The sequence below is a fragment of the Colobus angolensis genome, unplaced genomic scaffold, assembly GCF_000951035.1.
Source record: "Colobus angolensis palliatus isolate OR3802 unplaced genomic scaffold, Cang.pa_1.0 Scaffold25, whole genome shotgun sequence".
Classification (NCBI taxonomy): domain Eukaryota; kingdom Metazoa; phylum Chordata; class Mammalia; order Primates; family Cercopithecidae; genus Colobus; species Colobus angolensis.
The window spans coordinates 4,112,106-4,133,385 of NW_012115710.1; the positions used below are offsets into that span (position 1 = coordinate 4,112,106).

At 56.3% G+C, this 21,280-nt stretch overlaps 2 protein-coding genes across 3 annotated transcripts in view; one reads left to right on the top strand and one right to left on the bottom strand.

Annotated features, from left to right (window-relative positions):
* The first annotated feature begins 2,026 nt into the window (after nucleotides 1–2,026).
* FUZ (fuzzy planar cell polarity protein) lies at nucleotides 2,027–8,733 on the top strand. 2 transcript variants are annotated; one of them, XM_011946352.1, is made up of 11 exons: nucleotides 2,027–2,607; nucleotides 2,866–2,987; nucleotides 3,267–3,351; nucleotides 3,918–3,986; nucleotides 4,150–4,254; nucleotides 5,684–5,881; nucleotides 6,002–6,097; nucleotides 6,422–6,528; nucleotides 6,607–6,671; nucleotides 6,751–6,825; nucleotides 8,225–8,733. In XM_011946352.1, exons 1-11 carry the CDS (start codon nucleotides 2,497–2,499, stop codon nucleotides 8,446–8,448), a joined length of 1,257 nt encoding a protein of 418 aa, XP_011801742.1. In that variant the 5' UTR covers nucleotides 2,027–2,496; the 3' UTR covers nucleotides 8,449–8,733. The 2 variants fall into 2 exon arrangements, with proteins under 2 accessions (XP_011801742.1, XP_011801743.1); XM_011946353.1 differs by lacking the exon at nucleotides 3,267–3,351 and having other exon boundaries at nucleotides 2,866–2,964.
* The window catches only part of AP2A1 (adaptor-related protein complex 2, alpha 1 subunit), a 45,951-nt gene continuing 33,155 nt past the window's right edge, over nucleotides 8,485–21,280 (bottom strand). The window contains exons 7-24 of the mRNA XM_011946513.1: nucleotides 19,589–19,697; nucleotides 16,388–16,538; nucleotides 15,845–16,013; nucleotides 15,575–15,712; nucleotides 15,127–15,309; nucleotides 14,229–14,326; nucleotides 13,666–13,897; nucleotides 13,403–13,570; nucleotides 13,150–13,310; nucleotides 12,696–12,761; nucleotides 12,292–12,348; nucleotides 12,102–12,184; nucleotides 11,904–11,993; nucleotides 10,022–10,145; nucleotides 9,820–9,936; nucleotides 9,656–9,725; nucleotides 9,343–9,477; nucleotides 8,485–8,919 (exon numbers count right to left, since the gene is read on the bottom strand). Coding sequence (XP_011801903.1) covers nucleotides 8,842–8,919; nucleotides 9,343–9,477; nucleotides 9,656–9,725; nucleotides 9,820–9,936; nucleotides 10,022–10,145; nucleotides 11,904–11,993; nucleotides 12,102–12,184; nucleotides 12,292–12,348; nucleotides 12,696–12,761; nucleotides 13,150–13,310; nucleotides 13,403–13,570; nucleotides 13,666–13,897; nucleotides 14,229–14,326; nucleotides 15,127–15,309; nucleotides 15,575–15,712; nucleotides 15,845–16,013; nucleotides 16,388–16,538; nucleotides 19,589–19,697 — 2,229 coding nt within the window. The 3' untranslated portion in view covers nucleotides 8,485–8,841. The remainder of the gene's footprint in view (nucleotides 8,920–9,342; nucleotides 9,478–9,655; nucleotides 9,726–9,819; nucleotides 9,937–10,021; nucleotides 10,146–11,903; nucleotides 11,994–12,101; nucleotides 12,185–12,291; nucleotides 12,349–12,695; nucleotides 12,762–13,149; nucleotides 13,311–13,402; nucleotides 13,571–13,665; nucleotides 13,898–14,228; nucleotides 14,327–15,126; nucleotides 15,310–15,574; nucleotides 15,713–15,844; nucleotides 16,014–16,387; nucleotides 16,539–19,588; nucleotides 19,698–21,280) is intronic.

Consider the following 21,280-nt stretch of genomic DNA (forward strand, 5'->3'; position numbering starts at 1 on the left):
GCTCGCTGCAGCCTCCACCTCCCTGGTTCCACTGATGCTTCTACCTCAGCCTCCAGAGTAGCTGGGACTATAGGCGTTTGCCACCCCACCGGCAAATATCTGTATTTTTGATGAAGACAGGGTTTTACTATGTTGGCCAGGCTGGTCTCAAACTCCTATCCTCAGGTGATCCACCCACTTCGGCCTCCCAGAGTGCCCGGATTACAGGCAGTGAGCCTGCGGAAGCCTTTTTTTTTTTTTTTTTTTTTTTGAGACAGTCTCATTTGCTGAAGCCTTTTAAAGCAAATCCGTACAATCATATCATTTTTACTCCTGTGTGCTTGGCAGGCATCTTTCCCAATTTTATGAACACTTTCTTACATTACTGGTATGCCATTGTTACCTGCAACAAAATTAACTTCTTAGTATCATCTAACAGTAAGTGTGTAATCAAACGTTCCAATTGTCTCAAAATGTGTTTTTGTAGTTGGTTTATTTGTATCAGCATCCAAACAAAGACCACACACATATTTAGACATTATGTCTCAAGTTTCTTGTCATCTAGAGCAGCTCCCTCCTTTTTTATGCCTGTGTAACTAAAATTTTAATAGTTATAAGGAATATAAAAGTAATCCAGCAAAAGGAAAAAAAAAATCAATAGACATGAAGGAAGATTAAAATGGTACCTAGGCCAGGCTTGGTGGCTCCCGCCTGATGTCCCTGCACTTGGAGACGCAGAGGTGGGTGGATCACTTGAACCCAGGAGTTCGAGACCAGCCTGGGCAACATAGCGACACCCAGTCTCTACAAAAAATACAAAAATTAACGCGACATGGTGGGGCACACCTGTAATCCCAGCTACTCAGGTGGCTGAGGCCGGAGAATCGCTTGAACCCGGGAGGCAGAGGTTGCAATGAGCCGAGATGGCTCCACTGCAGTCCACCCTGGGCGACAGAGCAAGACCCTGTCCCATCTCTCTACTTTAGGAACTAGGAAAATTACAAATTATGCTAGAAAGATGGGCTGATCTGGCCGGGCGCGGTCGCTCAAGCCTGTAATCCCAGCACTTTGGGAGGCCGAGACGGGCGGATCACGAGGTCAGGAGATCGAGACCATCCTGGCTAACACGGTGAAACCCCGTCTCTACTAAAAAATACAAAAAACTAGCCGGGCGAGGTGGCAGGCGCCTGTAGTCCCAGCTACTCGGGAGGCTGAGGCAGGAGAATGGCGTAAACCCGGGAGGCGGAGCTTGCAGTGAACTGAGATCCGGCCACTGCACTCCAGCCTGGGCGACAGAGCAAGACTCCGTCTCAAAAAAAAAAAAAGAAAGAAAGAAAGATGGGCTGATCTGCAAGAAGGAAGAGGAAGGGCAAAATGAATCATAAATACATTTATTATTACAAGTAAATACTGCCTGCATAAAATAATAAAAATATTCATAAGGGCATTTTTAAAAGTCAATAAAATGCTGTCCAGTACTAGTTGACTAGCCTGGAAGAGTTCAACACGTAATTGGTCAAATCAATTTGTTACATCCACAAACTAGATTATAAAAATACATTATTAAGATGAAATAGACTTATAAACATGGGGAAAAAGAAAGTGTGGAAATGTTAGTATATTGATCATATTTGTGAAAACGTATGAATATTCTACGTTTAACTGTATTTTAGGAAAAAATTCGGGAAGGGATATTTTCACATTTTACATAGTATGCTACCATGTATAAGTTCATTACAGAAATGATGTTATTTTTATTATTCTGGACAACAAAGGATTTCCTTGTTTTCTTTTTTCCAGTAATAAAAACAACCTTTTTTTTTTTTGGTGGTTACTAGGCAACGATCGCTGGACTCAACCACCCTCGAATGTTGGGGGGAGACGCGATTTCGCCCTAAGGAGGGTGCTTGGACTTCGACGTACCGCCATCTTTGAGCAGGGCACAGCTGTTTACAGCTTTGGAACGGAAATCTGGCTGAATGGTGGTTGCTTGGCAACGCCCAGCCACGGTCGCCATCTTTGAGTAGGGCACGTTGTTTACTACTAGAACAACCTAGAGGGAATGTGGTTGCGAGGCAACGCTTTGGGATCGTCGCAATCTTTGATCGGGGCACAACTGTTTTTCCCGTTTAGAGTGTAAATCATCAAAGCCTACAGGATGGTGGCTAGGCAAGGCCTTGGCGCAGTCATCATCTTCAATCGGCCTCTTGGTTCTCCTTACCTCCTCCGAGAAACAAGAAAGATTTGCCAATTCAATTAGCCGCCATCTTTGTTAGGGGCACCATGACTTCCGGCTAGGGCGGAAGAGAACCTAATGGGCTTGGGGGAGGTGCCTGAATAGGGTTTGAGGGTCTGTTTGAGTTGGGTGAAGAAGGCGGGAAATTAATCCTCTTCCAATCAGCTCCGCATCTCGCCCTCTGGCGGCTCCGGACCACAGGCCGAGTTACTGTGATTACCGGCATGCTCCAAGACTGGCACTGACAGTCCCCACGTGGGGGACCGCGGTGGGAGTCCTAAATGGGGGAGGAGGGGACGGGCGGCACCGTTCATCTGCTGTGCCTCGCGGCGTCCAGCGGAGTCCCCCTGTTCTGCAGGAGCAGTCGCGGCGGCGCCCCCGCCCGACAGCAGGTGGGGCCTTGGACGCCTGTATCTAAACCGAAGGGGGTTCGGTGTTTTGATTCTGGGTCTTCAAGGCAGTAGGGGCTGGGGCGGTTTCAGTGTTGAGTTTGTAGGACCGAGGAGGCAATGCACCAATAAGCCTGGTTCCCCAAAGAGGCACTGCCAGGGTACATGGAAAGAGGATGGGGCTGGGAGCTGGCACGCTTAGGTCCTAAGGAGGAGGGGATGGGGTGATGCTCCTGTCTGATGTCCCTAACCCCTCCTTAGCTCCCGTTCTCTGTCATCGGTTCCCTCAATGGAGTCCATATGTTTGGGCAGAATCTGGAGGTGCAGCTGAGCTCTGCGAGGACCGAGAACACGACTGTGGTGTGGAAAAGCTTCCATGACAGGTCCCCAGGAGGGAACGTGGGACAGGGACAGGGCCTGGGTGATAGTCCCTGTTGAAGATGACCTCGGAGGCCTTCCAGCTCTCCAAAACCAGCTGTTAATTTGGCTGTGGGATCTTTAGCAAGCCAGTTACCCTCCTTGATCCCTGATGTCTTCTATAAGAAAGGAAGGTTGGGCTGAGGGAGGATGTATCTGGTGTTCTGGAATCGATGGGTGGACTCCAACATACCCCTTCCTGATTCCTAGGGCCTTGACCCATTCTTCTCACTTCCGTTCCACAGCATCACCCTCATTGTTCTGTCATCTGAGGTGGGCATCTCTGAGCTGAGGCTGGAGAGACTACTCCAAATGGTGTTTGGAGCCATGGTGAGACTCACCAGTCCTCTTTTCTCCCCAAACCAGAATCGGAGATCTCAGCATCCTTCTCCCTCAGACCTAGGAGTCCAGACCACCAACACTTCCTCACTCAGAACCCAGGAATCTTTTTTTTTTTTTGAGACGGGGTCTCGCTCTGTTGCCCAGGCTGGAGTGCAGTGGCATGATCTTGGCTCACTGCAACTTCCGCCTCCCAGGTTCAAGCGATTCTCATGCCTCAGCTTCCCAAGTAGCTGGGATTACAGGCACGCGCCACCATGCCCAGCTAATTTTTGTATTTTTTGTAGAGACAGGGTTTCACCTTGTTGGCCAGGCTGTTCTCAAACTCCTGACCTCAAGTGATCCACCCACGTTGGCCTCCAAAAGTGCTGGAATTACAGGCATGAGCCACTGCGTCCGGCCCAGCCAGAACCCAGGAATCTTGACCCCCCAGTCCCCAGACCCAAAAGTGGGAGTCCTAGCCTCCTCTTCCTTCAGACCCAGGAGTTTGAGTCCCAGCCCCTCCTCACTTAGAACTAGTTGCCCAGGGCCCAACCTCTCCTATATGGTTCTCCTAGGTCCTTCTTGTGGGACTTGAAGAACTGACCAATATCCGCAATGTGGAGAGACTGAAGAAGGACTTGAGGGTGAGGTTGCAGGGCATGAGGGTGGGAAGTTAGGATACCTGGGCACTGCCATTTGGGAACTGCAGTTCCCAGCAGCCCCTGGGGCAGCCTGGTCCCACAGGTTCTTGGTTGTCTGACCCTGGGCCCACCTGAATGCTAGGCTGGTCCCTTCTTATTCTCCTAGGCCAGCTACTGCCTCATCGACAGCTTCCTAGGGGACTCGGAGCTCATCGGGGACCTGACCCAGTGTGTGGACTGTGTGATTCCTCCGGAGGGGTCCCTCTTGCAGGTACTGGGGATGCTATGGAAATACCTGTTCCGCTGGCCCTGGCTCAGTCCTCATCCTCTTTCTTCTGGACCATTGTCCCAACCTCCTCCTATCTTCTCAGCTTCCAGTCCTATCCCCACCTGGTCCCAGAAGAATCTTTTCTCTTTTTATTGTTTTTCTTTTCTTTTTTCTTTCCTTTCTCTCTTTTTATTTGAGACGTAGTTTTACTCTTGTTGCCCAGGCTGGAGTGCAGTGGCACGATCTCAGCTCACTGCAGCCTCTGCCTCCTGGGTTCAAGCAATTCTTCTGCCTCAGCTTCCGGAGTAGCTGGGATTACAGGCACCCGCCCCTACGCCCGGCTAATTTATTGTATTTTTAGTAGAGATGGGTTTTTGCCATGTTGGCCAAGCTGGTCTCAAACTTCTAACACCTGCCTTGGCCTCCCACAGGGCTGGGATGACAGGCGTGAGCCACTGCACCTGGGCCATCTTTCTTTCTTTTCTGAGACAGGGTCTCGCTCTGTCATCCAGGCTAGAGCGCAGTGGCTCAGTCATAGCTCACTGCAGCCTTGAACTCCTGGATTCAAGTGATCCTCTCATCTCAGCCTCCCCAGTAGCTGACACTATAGGCACACGTCACCACATTCAGCTAATTTTTTTTTTTAAGAGATGGACTGGGGTTGGGGATGGGTGTCCACTAAGTTGCCCAGGCTGGTCTCAAACTCCTGGGCTCAACCAGTTCTCCCCCCTCAGCCTCCCATAGTGCTCAGATGACAGGTGTGAGCCATCACACCCGTCCACCACAAGAATCCTACTATATCCAGAGCTGGCCCTGCCCCTTTCCTGCTCATCGCCCTCCCACAGCCTCCACCTCCCCCAGGACAAGGTCCCAGCCCCTCAGCCTGGTGTTTGAAGGCCTGTGGCACGTGGCACCCCCTAACCTGTTGCTAAATCCACAATCTGCATCCACCCAGCTGCCTCACAGACCCCAGAGATCCCAACAACTTTCCAACCTTGGTACCTGCTCTTCCTCCCGCCTTTCAGATCTCTAGCTACCCCTACTGAAACACTGCTCTTGCTGAGTTGCCTGGTGTGGGCGCCTCCCAGCAGTGTGACTCTCAGCAGGTGACTTGGCTTCTCTACATTGCTGATGGTGCCTACTCAGCATGTAACAGGTCTCGATGAACAGTAGCTGCTGTGGTTACATCATTAGCTTCAGTTCGCACACTCAGGCTAGGTGTGTAATCAGACTTCACAGTGTGAGTTGGGGATGTGACTTCGTATGAAGGTGAAGGAACTCAGGCTCAGAGAGGGTGAGACGCAGGAGCATGGCCACTCCACGAGCTTGGGGCTGGCTGTGGGTTTCTCCCCATTCCCTGCCCACCTGGGAAGTCGCTGCCACCCCCCACACCTGTCTGCTGACTCCCAGTCCTCCTGCCTCCCTTACCCAGGAAGCCCTCTCCGGGTTCGCTGAGGCTGCGGGCACGGCATTCGTCAGCCTGGTGGTGTCGGGCCGGGTGGTGGCAGCAACGGAAGGTTGGTGGCGGCTGGGGACGCCCGAGGCCGTGCTGCTCCCCTGGCTGGTGGGGTCCCTGCCGCCTCAGACCGCTCGCGACTATCCGGTGTACCTGCCGCACGGGAGCCCCACGGTGAGTGGGTGGGGCGGACGGAACAGAGGGATGTGACCTGGGGGCCAAGTCGCTAGGGAGCGGGATCTGCGATGGAAAGGGGCCGGGCCGCGGTCAGCCCCAGCCTGTGCCCTGCTTCAGGTCCCACACCGGCTCCTGACCCTGACACTGCTGCCGAGCCTGGAGCTGTGTCTACTCTGCGGGCCAAGCCCACCCCTCAGCCAGTTGTATCCACAGGTGAACCCGCGCCGTCCCGCTTTCCCCCTTAGGACACCCTGTACCTGCAGGGCCCTTCCCCACCACCCTGCCCTGCCAGCGGCTTCTTTCCCCAGCCCCACCTCTTCTGGACTGCGCTCCAGTCATTCACCTTCCCCGCAAGATCGGCCACTGCCGCGCTTTCTCTGTCCTCCCAGGCCTCGCCCCTTCCCTGGTCCCTTCTGCCCTCCGCCCTCCACTGTTCTCGTAGGCCCCGCCCCTCCCGATTGACCACGGCCTTATCGTGCACTCCCCCGCCGGCCCCGCCTTCCCATGACCATGTCCCAATGACCACGCCCCCTGCAGCTTCTGGAGCGCTGCTGGCAGCCACTGCTGGACCCGTTGCGGGCCTGTCTGCCGCTGGGACCCCGAGCGCTGCCCAGTGGCTTCCCCCTTCACACAGACATCCTCGGGTAGGGCTCGGATGGAGGGAGTGGGTTGGGGGTCATGTCCTCTTCCGCAGCCGTGACATTCCCTTCCCTTTCCCACAGGCTGCTGCTCCTCCACCTGGAACTGAAACGCTGCCTCTTCACCGTGGAGCCCTTGGGGGATAAAGGTGACTGAGGACAGGGGCAGGGGCAGGAGGAGTGTGGGCTGGGGAGGGGCTCTGCATCACCGCCTTTTCCTCCCAGCAGAGCCTTCACCAGAACAGCGCCGGCGCCTCCTCCGAAACTTCTATACCCTGGTCACCTCCACGCACTTCCCACCAGGTCAGCGGCAGCCAGTGCTCCCACTGCGCAGGCGGGGACACTGAGTCTCTGGTCACGCAAAGTGGGAGTAGGAGGTGGAATTGGAGGAACCCAGCATGCACTGGGGCAGAGGGCTGTGGTTTTCCTTGAGATCTGAGAATTGATGCAGATGGGAAGGGCGATCCTCTTAGCAATACACATGGCAAACACGGCAGCAACACAGGAGCTCCAGTAGCCTTTTCCAGGAGGGAAGGGAGGGGAAGGGAGGTCCCTGCCTGGCTTCAGAACCTCCTAGATCATAGTTAACAATAGTTGGCCGGGTGCTGTGGCTCAAGCCTGTAATCCCAGCACTTTGGGAGGCTGAGATGGGCGGATCACGAGGTCAGAAGATCGAGACCATCCTGGCTAAAACAGTGAAACCCCGTCTCCACTAAAAAAAAAAATACAAAAAACTAGGCGGGCGAGGTGGCGGGCGCCTGTAGTCCCAGCTACTAGGGAGGCTGAGGCAGGAGAATGGCGTAAACCCAGGAGGCGGAGCTTGCAGTGAGCTGAGATCCGGCCACCGCACTCCAGCCTGGGCGACAGAGCGAGACTCCATCTCAAAAAAAAAACAAAAAACAAAAAAACAAAACAATAGTTAACACTGAGACCTCACCTCTTCCCAGTGCCTTTACATGTAATAAAAGAATGAAATCACTTTATCCTCACAAGTGAGGACTATCCTGTTACCTTATCATTCCCATATTACAGATGAGGAAACTGAGGCTCAGCTCATGAGTGGCACAGCCGTATTCGAACACAGGGGATCTGGCTCCCATATCCACACAGTCCAGCACTCTGCACTACTGCCGAAAGCACAGACTTTGCTGATAGGCTTAGGGGATGGGGGAGGTTTTCACAGATGCTGGGTTAGAAAGGAAAAATTGTAGAACCCATAAAGGCCCAGAGAGACAAAGGGAAGGACCTGGGATGGCGCTATGACTCCAGTGAAGCCCGGATGAATGCAGCACAGTGGTCAAGAGCTCCATCTGGGGGGCTGCACCCCTTTTTAGCTGTGCGACTCCATCTCTCCCTGGCCCCTGCCTGCTTCCCTCCACCCGCCTCATGCAGTGGGGTGGGCGGGCTCCTGTGTTTCTGCCGTGTTTGCCATGTATATTGCTAAGAGGATTGCCTGCAGCTGCAGTTTCCCCAGGAAAATGGGGGCCAAGGATGAGAAAGAGGAAGAGGGTGAGCTGAGTGAGAGCATCACAGTCTTCAAGTTGCTGACAGCCAGCTAGAGCCCCGAGGCCCTGCCCTGGCAGGAGGCTCCCAAAACCTGTGCTCAGAGACCCCACGCGTTCAGAACTTGGGCCCAGGATGTGGTGTGGCTTCCAAAGGTTAGCATGCTACTTGTCACCTCAGTGCCCCGTTCTTTCCCCAGAGCCAGGGCCACCAGAGAAGACAGAAGGTGAGGTCTACCAGGCCCAGCTGCCCAGAGCCTGCTACCTGGTGTTGGGGACTGAGGAACCAGGCAAAGGAGTGCGTCTGGTGGCCCTGCAGCTGGGGGTTCGGCGGCTGCTGCTGCTGCTGTCTCCCCAGAGTCCCAGCCATGGGCTGCGAAGCCTGGCCACCCACACTCTGCATGCCCTCACCCCACTTCTTTGACTACCTGGCAGTGGATGATGGACACAGACATGGGGCTGTTAGCGTCTCTCTGTTTATTCGCTCACAATAATACACAGCCCCTGGATGGGGAGGGGGTAGGAGGGGCTACGACAGGGTGGGGTGGGAGGGGAGGAGGCATCCACTTCCCTGGCCCCTCTCCCCTCTGTGCTTGGGAGGGGGGAAGGAAGGGAGGGGGCTCCCCCTAACCCCCCAGAATGTAAACAGCAGCAGATGAACAAAAATAAAAATACAAAAGGCCGGAGGAAGGTCCCAGGCATCCCCCAACCCCTGGCGTCTTCTCGGTCACCAGTGGAGGTCCCCCATCCACCAAAGCTGCCTCAGTCCAAGGGGCTGCCCAGTGCCGGCCACATCCCCGGGGGCAGAGTCCAGGGCTCAGAACTGCTGTGCCAGCAGCTCACACAGGTGACGGGAGACGGGCTCCTTGCTGGTGCGCAGGGTCAGCCGATACATCTGGGTGGGGGCATTGGGGGCAGAGCTCAGAGGAGATAGGGAGCCCAGGGAAGTGGGGACACAAGGGATATAGAAGAAAGAAGGATAAAGGGGCCAGAAAAGTGATACAAGACACAGGAGAGAAGAATGTAAGAATGAAATCAACAGAGGAGCCAGAAAGGAGGGAAATTATAAATGAGGAGAGAAAGGTGGAAGTGATATGGAAAGGGAGAAATCAGGGAGGGACAGGAAGAGGAGAGGAAGACCAGAGGTTGGAGACAGGAGAGAAGATTGATGGATAAAAAGGAGGAAAAGTGGACAAAGAGATGCGAGAGGAGGAGGGTCAAAGGGGGGACGCGAATTGAACAGTGAGGCAGGAAGAGTGGGCGCAGAGATGACAGGTGGCCTTCCTGCCGACCTCAGGCCTCCCACAGCAGCACTCACCTGGGCCTGGGCGTTGGGCTCCAGCCGGAGCAGACAGCCCACCTGCAGGGCTTTAGTCTGGATGATCCCCGCCCCCACGAAGTTCTCAGGGTTGGGGTCCACATTGTCCAGGAGAGCAGAGCCAAACCCCAGAAGCTGGGAGGGAGGGGGGGCCGCCGTCAGAGAGTGCCAGAGCTGTTAGTTACCACAGAGTGGCATCCCAGATCCCAAAAACCTTTGGGGATGGGAATTGGCCCCACTTTACAGATAGGAAAACAGAGGCTCAGAGAAGCAAAGCAGCCCTAGGCCGGCAAACACGCCCGCGGTCTCTCACCTTGGCCTTAGTAACTTCTGCGTCCATGGGGTGGTTGGCTTTGAAGATTTTCTGCGCCTCCTGTTGAGGGCTGGGGACCGGGAAGGTTCAAGTCAGGGACCTGGACGGCCCGACCCGCCCACCCGGAGGCGCGGCTTTGGCTCCGCCCCCTCCCCACCCCTCACAGGCTCAGCTGCTTCCAGCGCTGGAAGAAATCCTGGGCCGCCATCTCTGTGGGCTGGAAGAACTTGTTGATGGTCACTGGGAGCTTCAGGGTGAGAGCCTGGGGGGCGCCACCATACCTGGTTGGGTGAGGGGTAGGCTCCGTTAAGGCCCCGCCCCTCGCCCCGGAGGCCCCGCCCACCGGCCGCGCCACACCTCACTTACCGGAAGCGCACCGACAGCAGCGGGGGCGTCAGGAAGTCCCGCAGACACTCGATATTGAGCACCTGCTGCACCTGCGCGCCGCCATCCACCTGCGCAGCCACGCGCTTGGTCTGCACAGCCAGCTGTGCCCGCCAGCGGTCAAGGAAGCCAGACAGAGGAGGCGGGCCCCTGGGAGGTCTGGGTCAGGACCCCCCGAGCTGCCGGCAGCTCCCGCCTGCAGGTGTTTGAGGGACCCCATGGTGCAATCCTGGACTCAATCCTACAAGGTTCAACTACAAAGTTCATGCTATGGAAACCTCTGAGGCGCCCCCTAGGTGCCTCCTGTGGCCTCCCACAATGTCACACCGCACTGAGACATACTAGTATTAGCTCTGGAGGCTGACTTGGGTTTGAATCCCGTCTCTTAACCACCTGAGTGGCTGTGGACAGCCACTTAACCTCTCTAAGCCTCTGGACATGTGTAAGATTGGGCAACATGGCAAGACCCCATCTCTACAAAAAAAATTAGCCAGGTGTGGTGATGTGCACCTGTACGCCCAGCTACTTGGAAGGCTGAGGCAGGAGGATGCCTTGAGCCCAGAAGATCGAGGCTGCAGTGAGCAGTGTTCGTGCCACTGCACTACCGCTTGGGTGAGTGAGGCCCTGTCTCAACAAAAGGACTTGTGTAAAATGTCCTCAGGAGTTGATAAAATAATCCAGCCGGGTGTGGTGGCTCACGCCTGTAATCCAGCACTTTGGGAGGCCAAGGTGGGAAGGATCACTGAGCCCAAGGGTTTGAGACAAGCCTGGGCAACACAGTGAGGCCTCATCACTATTTAAAAAAAAATCCATTACAAGTACTTGTCTGTGTGCCCGGTACATGGTAAGTACACAAAGATGGTAGCAATTAGTGTTATCGTCATCTGCATCCGTGTCAGTAGCCCACTGGGAAGGCCTGGGTCTCATGTTCTCTTGCCACTGCCTCCACGGAGCTGCCTGCACGAGCCTCTGGAAATTATGGAAGACAGAATTTTGTTTCTGATTTTTTTGAGACAGGGTCTCACTCTGTCGCCCAGAATGGAGTGCAGTGGTACAATCTCGGCTCACCACAACCACCACCTCCCAGGCTCAAGCGATTCTCCTGTCTCAGCCTCCTGAGTAGCTGGGATTATAGGCGCGCACCACTACCACCCAGCTAATTTTTGTATTTTTAGTGGAGCTGGGATTTCACCATGTTGGCAAGGCTGGTCTTGAACTCCTGACCTCAAATGATCCGCTGGCCTCAGCCTCCCAGTGCTGGGATTACAGGCATGAGCCCCCATGCCTGGCCGGAAGGAGTTTTGGGGTCGAGCTTTCCTAATTTCATGAATGTGGAAATGGAGGCCCAGAGAAGGAACAGGGGGTACTGACACCTCCAGCCACCCTTCCAGGGTTTTCCAGATACTCTGATCTTCACAATAACCCTATAAGGAAGAGGAGGGTCTACATACACTTCACGGTGGGGACAGGAAGGCCCAGAGAGGCAAAGTGACTCAGCCTAGGTCATACAGGAGGAGGCCCTGCGTCTGGACCCGCAGGCCTGGCTTCTGAGTGCAGGAGGTGCTGGCATCATGACATGGAGCCCAGTGGAGGATGGCAGGACACGGAAGGTGCCAGATAGGGACAAACTGAGGCCTGGAGTAGGTGAGTTCCGGAAGTAATGCCTCCCACACACCACTTCACTGTCATCTCCTGTCCTGGGGGAAGGAACCCCACCCCCATCTTACAGATGCAGACACTGAATCTCAGAGAAGTAACTGCGTGCCCAAGAGAGGCTAAAGAGAAGTGTGGACCTGGGTCAGCCAGCTTCCCCACGATGAGGCAGGCCTGGAGGCAGGTGGCTGGGCCGGGCCTGAGAGGATATGAGTCTGGAGGTCTCCGGGGTGGACCACAGTGGGTGAGAAATTCTGGAACTGCACCGAGGTCTTGTTGCCATAGAAGAGATACATGCGGCCTGCAGTAGGTGGGGGAGGCAGAGCTCCATCTGAGTCCCTCTGACCCCTTCCCCAGGCCCAACCCAAGGTCTCCGTCCCACCCATTCCCACAGTCCCCTGGGACACACCTAGGTTCTGCCGGAACTCTGACTTGACTCCGATCTGCAGCAGCTGGTTCTCGAACAGAACCCCGTTGTTCTTACACACAAACCTGGGTAGGAGTGGCAGGGGGCGCAGGATGACAGGGGTGCCTGTCTGCACCTGACCTAGGTTCTGCACCTGTCCCCATTCCCCTCCCCCACCTCTCCCAGGACTCACTTATTCAGCAATTCATCGGCTTCCGGAATGGGAGGGCCAATGTCTTCAGGACCTGGGCTGGAGGCAGGGAGCGGAGTGAGATGGGAAGGGACTTGGTGGGGAGGGGCGAAGACCCAGAGCGACTGAGTGTGAGAACAAACCCTAAGGACAGAACCCCAGAACCACATATCCAGACCCCTCACAGAGCTTCGAGGAACCTCACATCCATTCAGCAGTGGCCTCCAATGGGAATGGAACCCTGGTCCGTGCGCCCACATTGGCAGGCACCAAGTTTCCCTTTCCCCAAAGTCCCTGCCTCTGCTGCTCATCAGGAACCCGTTGACGAGAGCTCCCAGTCCCCTAACTCTCCCTGGGGACACCCGAGTCTGCCCCCCCGCGACCTCCCACCCCAGGCCACCCCTTACTCAGCAGCTGGAGCTGGGTCAGCCAGCAAAGCCATGGGGCTCTCGGGGGCAGGCGGCTCCAGCTCGCTGGGCCATCCAATCCCAGAGCAGACAAGAGAAGACAGGCGTGGCAGCCAATCCCAGATGGGCAGCAAGAGGGCCGGGGAGAGAGAGAGAGACAGAGAGGGAGAAGGGAAGGAGAGAAGGAGAAAAGGAAGAGCAGGCTGAGAAACGGTGACAGGAAAGGAGACAACGAAGGGTGGCCAGTATCGGCGGAGTCCAGAGTGGCAGAGGGAGGGTGTGAGTAGGGAGGCTGGGGCAGGGGAGGCAGCAGCCAGGGCTGGCAAAGGCATCGGGATGGAGAGAGGAGCGAGTAGGGGGCTGGGGAGGGGCTCAGGGAAAATGCAGGCAGAGGCCGAGAAGGGACAGCCCTGGGGGTGGCTGTGAGAAGGGGCCCGGGCCCAGGGGGTGCTACCTAAGGAAGGCCTCCTCGGGGGTGGGCCCCAGGCTGGGCTGGGCGGCCGGGCCATCGAAGACGTCCACCAGGAGGTTCCCTGCCCCTGCAGAAGCTGGGGGTGCTGCCGGTGGAGGGGCTGCCCGCAGCCCCAGGAGGTCGGCGGAGGGCGAGGGCGTCGACTGTAGGAAGCGCAGGTCACGGTGAGGACAGGTGGCACCCTGGCAGGACCCAGCCCCACGCACCCTGGCAGGGCCCACCCCAGGGGACTCACCACAGTGCTGGGGGTGGGCTCTACGCCCCCGTTGATGTCGTTGCTGCTTGGGTCCCTCCGGCCATCATCCAGGGCGCTGCCGGCCCCTGGCCCCTTCTTGCGTTTCAGCTTGGCCAGGATGGATGACTCGCGCTCGGGGAAGGGCGGCATCTCCTCCAGCACTGTGGCCTGGCACGGTCGGGGTAGGGAAGGTCAGTTCGGGTCAGGAGGAGGGGAGAGCGAGAAGGGGGTGTGCCGGGGGCGGGGAGGGGCAGGGCTCTGACCAGGACATCGGTGCTGGCCACCGAGCTGAGGGTGAGGTACTCCACGGCTCGCTGCTGCAGCTCCACATCAGCATTGCGCAGCTGGGAGCCGGCCCGCAGCACGGCCTGGATGGTGGCCTTGGTCTCGGGGAAGAGGTTGATGAACTTGATGTAGGTGGACAGCAGCAGCGCCCGCGTCGCCACGCTGCACAGGTGGAACTTGGAGTGGAGCAGGGAGAACTGCACTGGGGGGCTGTGTGCGGGAGTGGGTGTCAGCGGGGCCAGGCTCCACTGCCCTCTCCCAGAAACCCCCTCGAGAGGCGCCCCTCCCTGGGATGGACCTGTCCCAGGACCCCAGGCCGCTGGAGAGGAGTGGCCCTCCCCAGGCACCAGGCAGGGGCCACAGTCACACTCTGTCCACGATCCTGGGACTGAGGTCCTCTCTTACCCTGCTAGGTGGGTTGGGGTGGAGGCCGAGAGGATGGGAGCCCATCACCGCCTACCCTGAGACCCCTGGGGATCCCTCAAGCCCTGGATCCCTCAGAAGCGTGTAGTGTTCCCCCTGCAGGCTGAGGCTCCCTCACCTGGAGCGGGGGTCCCCAGCAATCAGGTTCCCAAACTCCCCAAGGATGTAGCCGCCAACCTTCACCATGTTCTCATGACAGGCGGGGGCCTGGAGCGCCTGGGGGGGGCGGGGAAGGGTGTGGAGAGGACAAGAATGAGCGCCCTCTCCGGGAGCACCGGGTGCAACCACCTCCTGACTGGTGGAACCCTCAAAGCTCTGCTGCGGGTGGGGTTATAGGTGGTAAACTGAGGCACAAAAAGGTTGAGTGACCGGCCCGAGCTCACACAGGCAGTAAAACAGGGCTATGAGCCGGGCGTGGTGGCTCATGCCTGTAGCATTTTGGGAGGCTGAAGCGGGCAGATTGCCCGAGTTCAGGAGTTTGAAGCCTGGGCAACATGGTGAAACCCCATCTCTATTAAAAATACAAACAAATTAGCTGGGTGTGGTGGCACACGCCTGTAGTACCAGCTACTGGGGAGGCTGAGGCAGGAGAATGGTTCGACGCCGCGAGGCGGAGGTCGCAGCAAGCCAAGATCACGCCAAGGCACTCACTCCCCAATCCAGCCTGGGCGACAGAGTGAGACTCCGTCTCCAAAAAACAAACTAACAAACCAAAAAAAAAAAAACAAACCAGGGCTGTGCAGGGTCCCTTTCCTGGGGCAGAGGGAAACAGGGAAACTACCGAGATCTGGGGGCTGGGACTGCACACCGGGCTCCCCAGGCCCATGGCCTGGGAACTCCTCACATCAGGAGGGTGGGAGGGACCCAGAGGCCTGGGTGTCCTGGGTTGGCCCAGAGGCAGAGGCCCCACTTTGAGGTCACAGTGGTGCAGGAGGAGGGTGGCCAGCCCCGGCCGTCCTTGCTCTGCCTCTGGGTCCTGTCGTGGGGTCATGGGGGTCAGGGTCAGGAATGCTGACCTCAAAGACCGTCTTGGCGGCGTAGCCCTGGACGTCATCACGGTTGGTGACGATCTGTAGCACACGGTACCACACCTCCTCACTCACGTAGTCGCCCGCGATGCGGATGAGGTTGAGGATGGTGTCCACATACCAGCTGTAGTCCACGGCGTACTTCTCAGCCAGGATGGCCACCTTCAGGACCTGCCGCCGGAGACAGAGTGCCCGCAGCGTGAGTCGGGCTTTCACTCACCTGGCTCTGGGCTCACCACTGCCCCCATCTGGGGACTGAGGAGTCCAGGCCCCAGCCCCTCCTCCCTCAGACCCAGGAATCCAGGCCACCAGCCACCTCTCCCTCAGATCCAGGTATCCAGGCTCCAGCCCCTCTTCCTTCACACCCAAGAGTCCAAGCCCCCAGTCACCCCCTCCCTCAGACCCACAAGTCCAGCCTGCACCCCACAGCACTCACGATCTCCTCGCGGATGGCATAGTCGGCCGTCTCCAGGTACCGCAGCATCTCCGATACGATCTGCTTGGCATTGCTCCGGTCACACATGGCGTAGAGGAGGTCAGCTGCCCGCTGCCGCACGCTGACGTCCCGCTCCGTCTGAGGGTGGAGAGCAGGGCCCAGGTGTGTTTTAGACTCCCTGTTGGCACAGGGTTGGCCACCCAAGGGCCTCTGAGCCTCTGGTCTTTCTGAGGGGGGTGACAGGCCCAAGTGGGCTCCAAGGGGTCACACCTTGAGGGCATTGATGACGGTGTCAATGTGCGTCTTGACGGCTTCGTGGGAGAACTCAGAACTGGCCAGCGTGCACATGCTCTCCAGGGCCAGGTAGCGCAGGTTGGTCTCCCGGTGCTGCAGGAACTGGCCCAGCTGGTTGCAGGCCCGCACCAGGAGGTTGGGCTCACTGCCCACAGGGGCCACAAGAAAGGGACAGTGAGAGAAACTGACAGGAGGAGGTGGAGGAGTCGGGCCCCAGCTGACCCACCTCACAGCCCCCAAGGATCCAGGTCTTAACCTTGCTGGCCCTACATTGCAGTCCTGCACCTCCAGTGACCCGGACAGCTGGGCCTTTGAGCCCAGAGAAAGATACCCAGCAATTCTGCCCCCAGGAAGCGCCCCAGCACCAACCTCACAGGTGACACTTCACAGCCCCATCCTTCTACTACCCTACCTAAAAGTCAAGATTCCCTGCCCTCTGCCTCGGATCCAGGAGTCCGGGCCTCCACGCCCCTCTTTCCTGGCCCCAGGCATCAGGCCCTGGTGGGCCCAGGTGGGCACCTGTCATAGTGGATGATGAGGCTGATGGTCTCGAAGAGGATGGCGTTCTTGGCGTTGGAGTGCTGCACCTTCTTGGATTTGGGGGGCTCCTGGGCCTTGTTGAGCACGGTCTCCAGACATTCCACCAGCCGCCCCTTCACAGCCGCATCCTCTGGGGAAATGAAGGGGACGCACCTGGCTGAGTGTCCTGCCCATCTGGCAAACCAGCTGGGGTGATGGCCATGCCCCAGCTCCTGTCTTCCAAGGGAGGAGCTCGGGGTACCTCTGACCTTGATAATTCTGCAGCTCAGGGCCAGGGTCTCTGCTCCCTCAACCTCTTCCCAGCCCAGCAGAGGAGGTGAGACCAGGCACCTCTGGAGACACAGGATCTATCCCCAGTCCTGGGCTCTCCTCCTGCTCTGATCCTCTCGGGCAAGAGGTGGCACCCATGTGAGCCTCAGTTTCCTCATCTGCAGCTCTGAGGCTCCTCAGGTTTCTCACTGAGCAAAAGAAGCTCCAGGAACCTTCCCAAGAGATGCCCCCAAACCCAGGCCTTCCCAAGGACTAGTGTGAGTGCCGAGCAGCCCCTGACAAAAATGCACCAGCCACCCACCCAAGTGTCCGTTCAGCAAGAGACCACTGCAGGCACACTTGGTGCCATCCTCTGGGCCTAGAGGCTGGGAGGTCAAAGGAGACAAGGCTCAACCAGGTGCCCCCTCACCCTCCAGAGCTCTCTACCACTGACAGATGCCAGCCAGAAGCTCACAGGAACACCAATCACGACATTTCCCAGAATGTGACATCTTTTCAAGTGTATACAAGAGCTGTCAAGTGTTCCAGCAAAAAATGCTGCCGCAAATCTACAGGAAAATTCACCAGATAGAAGAACAAGCTAAAAGACACCACAAGGCAGCAATGAGGCCAGTCGCCACCATGGGACACCTGGCAATGGCATCTCCTGGTTTCTCCAGAAACAGGTGTGGGGCTAGTCCACACTACGAGAAATAACAAAGACAGAATCCAATTTAAACCCTGTTTTTGTAAACAGGGCAACTATGTCGCCCAGACTGATCTCAAACTCCTGGGCTCAAGCGATCCTTCTGCCTCAGTCTCCCAAAGTGCCGGGATTACAGTGTGAGCCACTAAACCTGGCAGAATCCAATTGAATATGTGATCCTAGACTGTACTGTGATATATATTCTGTTGTTTTCTTTCTTTCTTTTTTTTTTTGAGACAGAGTCTCACTCTGTCACCCAAGCTGGAGTGCAGTGGCACAATCTTGGCTCACTGCAACCTCCGCCTCCCGGGTTCAATCGATCCTCCCATCTCAGCCTCCTGAGTAGCTGGGACTACAGTCATGCACCACCACACCTGGCTAATTTTTTGTATTTTTTTGTAGAGATGGGGTTTCGCCATGTTGGCCAGACTGGTCTCAAACTCCTGAGCTCAAGTGATCCTCCTGCCTCGGCCTCCCAAATTGCTGGGATTACAGGTATGAACCGCCGTGCCTGGCCCAGAACAACATATTTAAAGGCAAAACATCATGACGTATGTAATTTACTTTTAAATATTTCAGAAGAAAAGAAAACAAGAGCATGCATACGTGGCAAAATGTGAAGTCTAAGTAATGAGATCTCTCTACTTATGTGGATGTTGGGAAACTTTTCACAATGCATGTGAAAAAAAGATGACTTGGAAACAAATTGGCAGGAGCCCACTACCATTTGCTGAAAAGGAGGTGACACAGGGTTGGTGCGTCCTCAGGCCCAGCCTCAGGACAAGGCTGTATCTGCAGTTCCTACACCACAGAGGGTTGGAGTGGGTGAGGTGCCTGCCCTGGGTGTACCACAGAATTACCAACTGGGCCTTCTGGGGTGGACGTGGGCTTAGAGCATGACCGAAGCCCTTCTTGACAGGATGAAAAAGAGGCCCAGCGAAGGAAGACATGTCACACAACAGGGTCACACAACAGAATTCATCACTGGCTTCACACAAGATGGGCCTCTGGTGTCACCTCAATATCACTCAGTTATAGAGTGTGCACACACATGCCATGTGCAGAGGGACGTGCACGGACACAATGCATGCTGCCAAGCATTGAGACACGCATACACAGGCATGCAGACAGGTGTCTACACTCATGTACACACCCACTTGCGTGCACAGACAGGTACACATGTAGATGCACACACTGATACATACACATGTACACACATAGAGGGACACAGAGATACCATGAACACACTGCCACATATAGACACAGATACGCACACACAATGACACATCCACGTACAGGGGGATGCACGCAGACGCGCATGCACACGGACAGGTATCGACACACACAGACAAACGCGCACACACATGCAGGCATGAACAGACAGGCATGCACACCCAGAGATTCGGTGGCGTACATCGGCTCTGGCCCCTGGCAGGTGCTGGGCATGCTGGCTGAATGGAGGGAACTGGTGCATTAGTACCTACTGTGTGGCAAGCCCCTCAGCACAGGGTCCCAAGAAACTGCTCCATGAAGTCAGTCAGCCAAGGCGACAGAAGCCCAGGGGAGCTCAGTGGCAGCGGGAGGGGTTTCTAGCAGAGAGTCTGGGGGCTGACTGCCGCTTACTCAATGCCTAGAACGGTGATGTCTCACCTTCAAGCCTCAGTTTCCCTGTGTGCTTATCACACTGGCTGTTCCTCCTTGCCAGCTCTGTTCGGCAAGTGCAGGCGCCCCCCTGCACAGTGCCTGGCTCACTACAGCAGTTTCATACACACTGGCTTATTGGGACCGTGAGCGGTAAGGGAAGGTTCCCACCAGATGTGAAAACCCCTAACAGGGCTATAGTAATTTAGACAGCACAGCCTGGAATCACCCACTGACCGGGTGGGTGACCCTGGGCCAGGAGCTCCCTCTCCCAGTCTCAGATTCCTCATCTATAAAACAGGCGCAGTAACAGCCCCTAGTGACAGGGCTGGAACGAGAGCCCGGGTAGCAGGGACCTCAGCGATGAGGCTGATCAATGATGCCGCACAGGGTAGGCACTGGGCCTCGGGCTGCCCGCTTGCCATCCCCACTGCAGCCACGTAACAGGGGACAGAGGAACCGCCCCAGCTTCAGAGAAATCCTGACCCAGACCCTCCAGTCCCACCTGGCGCGCTGTGGAGCTAGAGGCCCCCAGATGCCAGCAGCAGGCCACCCCGGGTTGGGGAGTGCGTGGCGTTCGTTACCTGGAGGCGGGTAGCACTGCAGCAGCCGCAGGAGCTTCACCGAGAGCCAGGGCGCTGGGACGAAGTAGTAGGTGTAGTCCTGGAGGTCGGTGGAGGCTGAGGAGACAATCTGCGGGGAAAGAGCAAGGAATAGGTTGGCGGCTGGGGTGGGAGGGGCACGTGGGCTCACATGCCAGGGTGGAGCAAATGGTGCCTTCCAAGGGCAGTGCTGTCAGTGTTAACAGTTTCGTTAGTGGGTTTTTTTTGTAGAGACAGGGTCTCACTATGTTGCCCAGGCGGGTCTAGAACTCATGGCCTCAAGCAATCCTCCCACCTCAGCCCTCCAACGTCCTAGGGTTACAGGCATGAGCCACCATGCCCAGCCAATGGGATGGGTTTATGAAGCAGGAATCTGAGGCTCTGGGAAGGAAGCGAGGAAGGGTCAGGCACACAGCATGGGGGCAAAACTAGGACTAAGCCTGGCTGGTTGATCTTTCCAAGTAATGCTGGTACGTGGTGGACAGGAAAGGTCTCTGCTGGTTCCCTTGTGTGTGACAGTCCCAGGGCCCCCTCCTCACATGGGAGGCTCTGAGCCTCCCATTCCCCAGGCTTCCTCCATCAGAGCACACAGCACGCCGGCTTCCGGAGGCTGTTTCCTGTAGTCCCCCTACAAGGTTCAAAACTACTCAAGGGCAGGGATTGGGTCTGACCCTTTTCTGGGTCCTTAGGCCTAACACAAGGTCAGATAGGAAGAGGTTCAGGGAAGAGGCAGGGAATTAGTGAAAGATTGAAAGATCATGGCTGGGCGCAGTGGCTCACGCCTGTAATCCCAGCACTTTGGGAGACCAAGCGGGGTGGATCACCTGAGATCAGGATTTCAAGACAAACCTGACCAACATGGCGAAACCCCATCTCTACTAAAAAATACAAAAATTAGCAGGGTATGGTGGTGCATGCCTGTAATCCCAGCTACTTGGGAGGCTGAGGCAGGAAAATTCCTTGAACCTGGAAAGCAGACGTTGCAGTGAGCCAATATGGCGCCGCTGCACTCCAGCCCAGGCAATACAGTAAAACTCCGTCTCAAATAAAAAAAAAAGAAAGAAAAAGAAAGACTGGGCCAGGCACGGTGGTTCACACCTGTAATCCCAGCACTTTGGGAGGCCAAGGTGGGCAGATCACCTGAGGCCAGAGACCAGCCTGACCAACATGGTGAAACCCCATCTTTACTAAAAATACAAAATTAGCCAGCATGGTGGCACATGCCTGTAATCCCAGCTACTTGGGAGTCTGAGGCAGGAGAACTGCGGGAAGCGGAGGTTGCAGCGAGCCAAGATCGTGCCACTGTACTCCAGCCTGGGCAATAAGAGCGAAACTCCATCCCAAAAAAAAAAAAAAAGGAAAGATCATGTGACTTTTTTTCCTCATTGCAAACTCCTATTCAACCTTGCAAAGCCCTTCTCCAGGAAGCTCTGGCGCACCTCTGTGCTGGTCTGTGTTCCTGCCTCACTGTCATCCTGGCACACTGCAGCATTCAGACGCGTGATGAGTGGATGAAACAGCGACTGAGGCTGAGCACGGTGGCTCCCACCTGTAATCCCAGCACTTTGGGAGGCTGAGGCGGGAGGATCACCTGAAGCCAGGAGTTTGAGACCAGTGTGGACAACAAAGCAAGACCAATCTCTACAAAAAATACAAAAATTAGTGGCCGGGCGC